General features: G+C 34.6%; 1 protein-coding gene across 1 annotated transcript in view; it reads left to right on the top strand.

Annotated features, from left to right (window-relative positions):
* DNAH14 (dynein, axonemal, heavy chain 14) overlaps positions 1-4,130 on the top strand; it is a 641,625-nt gene that overhangs the window by 463,519 nt on the left and 173,976 nt on the right. Inside the window, 1 exon segment of the mRNA XM_006871162.1 lies at positions 344-588. Within this exon segment, the coding sequence (XP_006871224.1) occupies positions 344-588 (245 nt within the window).

Here is a 4,130-nt window from a genome sequence, read left to right as displayed (position 1 = left end):
AAATTGGCAAAGAAGAAGCAAAACTCTATCTGCAGATTATATGATCCTATGCTTAGAAAATATGTCTTGAGTCAGTTTTGTCTTGCTCAAACTGACATTCTTGCTCTTTAATACTTCAAAGAGGTGTTTTGCAGCAGACTTTCCTGATGTAACATGTCATTTGATTTCTTGACTGCTGCTTCCACTAATGTTGATTGTGGATTCAAGCAAAAATGCAAAATTAAATCTTTGATAACTTCATTCTTTTATCCATTTGTCATGCTGTTATTTACTTTTAAGTTAATTAGTTTTACTTTGTTCCTTTGTAATCTTTAAAATAACTGGTGCCTTTCTCTTGTTTTAGGTTATACATATCTACAGAAATAGCCAACCCTCATTTTTATCCATCAGTTCATAACTTTGTCACTATGATCAACTTCACGGTAACATTCCAAGGTTTACAAGATCAACTCTTATCTACTGTTGTAATGCATGAAGTCCCTCATTTAGAAAACCAACGTTTCCAGTTGGTGGAGAATATTTCCCTTGATGCTATAACTCTTGAAGAATTGGAGGAAAAAACATTAAATTTACTGCGTAAAACACAAGGTAAGTCAAGATATTGAATAATATTAAAAGAGCTCTGTATATCTTTTTAAGGACACATTCTAGATTGGTACCAACAATACCAGATTTCCACTGCCACGAGATAACTAAATAACATAGGTGAACCTCCCCATTTCTAAAATTAAAACATTATAAATTTTCTTGTTTGTCAGTTTGTATCTTTGCTTAAATTCACTATGTCATGGGACATTTGTAATCATATTGTAATCATTTGTATTCATTAATTGAAGGACAAATGTTATAGATGCTGGTAATTCCTTTCTCGGTTTCATGCCCATACTTCAGGTACCAGACATTGGTTATACTCATATATATCAAGTTATATCACAGAGACCAAAAGATTAGGTTTTACCCAAGTATTAATAACTAAAAATCCTGTAACAGGACACTGTCCAGTGACTTATATGTCTCCCATTAAAATATGCTGTTTATTAAAATAGCAGTAGGAACTATTTTCCTGCTCACCACAAGAAATGTTTAGAAACATAAAGTTTATAACTTAATGTAAAGAAACAAAAATTCCTAGTCCACACTGATAGGTTTGCCTCTAATTCAACTGCAATTAAAAACATTTTTAAAAAAATTTTTAATCTAGATTTTAAGTCTGAGGTGTTGCCAGATCTTTCTGTTTTCCAATCATTTAAAATCTAGATTTTCATTTGTAATTGCCCAGTTTTTTAGTGTTGTTGTTGTTAAGTGCCGTTGAGTTGGTTCCAACCCATAGCGACCCTGTATAGGGTTTCCAAGAAGCAGCTGGTGAGCTTGAACCGCTGACCTTGCAGTTCTAACAGCTTTGCAGTCTGGCGCATTAACCCACAGCACCACGCTCATAGCTAATCCAATTTTTTTCTAAACAAAACATATCTGAGGCCATATTTGACCTTCAGGCCATTAGTTTGCTTCTTCTGCTTTAAAGACCTTCTCTTGGATCTGATATTTTAACAAAATTAATTTTAAACTAGTTTTGTTTTTTAACGGCAAAAGTACCAACAACAATAAAAAGGGCTATAGGTTTTTAAATGGGAATCGGATGTTTGGTAGGGCATGGAGAATCCCCAAGAGTGTTACTGATCAAAAAAAAATTTCAACTTTGAGCATTCTTATTAATACTCCACAATTTGGAGAGAGATTGGTGTGGTGCTGTAGGATAAGTACTAACCTGCAAAATCTGTTTAAACTGCAAAGTCGGTGGTTCAAACTTGTTGGAAACCCTATACAAGATTACTATGAGTCAGAACCAACGTAATGACATTTAACAACAAAGAACAAACCAAAGAATTGAGTAGAAAGCCCTGGGAGAATAATGGAAAACCATCAAGGGATCTTGAAAGCATTGGGAAGAATCTTTCAGACCTCTGTACTAACTCTTGGTGTGGCATTGTAGGATAATCACTGAACTACAAGGTCAGTTTGAACCACAGCGTGGTCAGTCTATAAAGTTACTAGCCATGCCTCAAAAACAACATACAGGGTCCTTACAAGTTGGAACCAACTCAACTTCACTTAACAACAGCATAGTAAGTCAGGAAAAGATACTAAAGCTCAAAGGTGGAGGATAAACGATTAATTGACTCAAGCCTTCATTCAAGACATTTAATGGAGTCTCAAAGAAAGAAGAACCCCATAAACATTTGCCCCTCTCCTATCTGCATGACCTCAGGCTACAAAAGAGCAGAAATAAACCAACAACCAGTTCTGAAACTCAAGGGTAGTGAAGGCAGAACAACTGGTTTAAGATAGACACACAAAGAGTCCGTAGGACTATATCAGAACAAATAAAAAGTTAGAATAAACTTAGCAACATTGAGCATTAGCAAGATAAAAGAAATAGCATGTCATTTAATATATATATATTTACTCTGCAAGGAGGGTTGAAGATGAAAATATAGGGACCAAGAGCAGAAGAAGAACCTAGTCTGAAACAAAACATTACCCAAGAAGTAAAATTAGATTCTCCCAGAGTGTTTTATACTATTAAAGACATTTATATGAAAGTAAGCTCCTACCTAAAGAGAAAAGTAAATTTTAAGATAAAGTGATGAAATTCAAAAGTGAGATGAAAATTGAGATTGCTTAACTAAGCGACAAAATCATGCTAATAGAGAACAGACTATGCATGACTAGCCATTGATCTAATGATATGTATATGAGTCGAGTTAATCACAGTGATTAAGGAGCAAAATAGAGATTAAAGTACTCATAAAGCAGACAAAATATACAAAAACAAAAATTGTGAATGAAAAAATTTTGTGTCCTTGAAACATTTTTAAAAGTGGAATTTAAAAGATAGAATTAAAAGCATCCTGAACTGAAGGAAGATCTGAATTTTATAGATTGAAAGGACAAATCAGGACAAAGAGATAGAAATCAATCAACACTTAGATATGTCCAGGTTATGTTGTTGAACTTCAAGGATAGAACTGACAGAAATTCAACTGGTTACTGTTGTTATTTGCTGTTAAGTGCCATCAAGTCAGTTCTCACTCAAAGGGACCTTGAAATTCAAACCGACTTTGTGATCCAGTGCTTATCCTACTGCACCACACATCTTGTTGTTATGTGCCATGGAGTCGATTCCAAATCATAGCGACCTTATACAGGGTTTCTGAGGCTGTAAATCTTTATGGGAGCAGAAAGCCTCATCTTTCTCCCGTGGAACAGCTGGTAGTTTTAAACTGCTGACCTTGCGGTTCGTAGCCCAATTCGTAACCACTATGCTACTGGGTTAAAAAATATATAGGCCATAGTATTATACTTAACCAACTGTTTTAAAATATGAAGGCAGAGGCAATAATTTTCAAACATGAAGGCACTCTGGGGATTCATAGGGGAAGAACAACCTGCTTAATGATGAAATCTTACTAAATAAGCAATCAAAATTCAGAAAGTGGAAGGAAGTCTGAATAATCACTTATTTCTTAGAGACGAGTCAATCTATGCTGTTTAAAATTAAAATGTGTACCTTTATTGAAAAATAATTCAATTATTTCATTGTCTTCATAGTAGTTTCTCTGAACTTTAGAGGACTAATATCTGTTTTAGGGACTAATATGCTGTCATAAAGTAAAGTTTATCTGAGCTTCAGCAAATCTCTGGGGTTTTTTCTTTTAAATTCTAAAAAAAATAAATATAATAGTTGTTTCAAAAATAGTATTTGAAGTAGGATCTATTTACCATAAAAATTTCCATTTATCACTCTATCCACCTACACTTCTATCTGTATATATGCATAGAAAAATACTTAGACTAATTCTTACCATGTATTAACACAATGTATTCAAAGGCAAAGCACTCTCCAAGTGCTTTTGTTGTTGTTAAGTACGATTGAGTCAGTTCTGACTCATAGCAACCCTATGTACAGCAGAATGAAATACCAACCAGTACTGCGCCATCCTTACAATTGCTGTTACACTTGAGCCCATTGTTGCTGCCACTGTGTCAATCCATCTACTTGGGGGTCTCCCTCTTTTTCTGTGTCTCCCCCCTCCCCACTTTACCCAGAATGGTGCCTTGAATTTACTTGA

The sequence above is a fragment of the Chrysochloris asiatica genome, unplaced genomic scaffold, assembly GCF_000296735.1.
Source record: "Chrysochloris asiatica unplaced genomic scaffold, ChrAsi1.0 scaffold00161, whole genome shotgun sequence".
NCBI classification, from domain to species: Eukaryota; Metazoa; Chordata; class Mammalia; order Afrosoricida; family Chrysochloridae; genus Chrysochloris; species Chrysochloris asiatica.
Note: the sequence above shows the minus strand (reverse complement) of the source record. Positions and strands in the feature narration are given on the sequence as shown.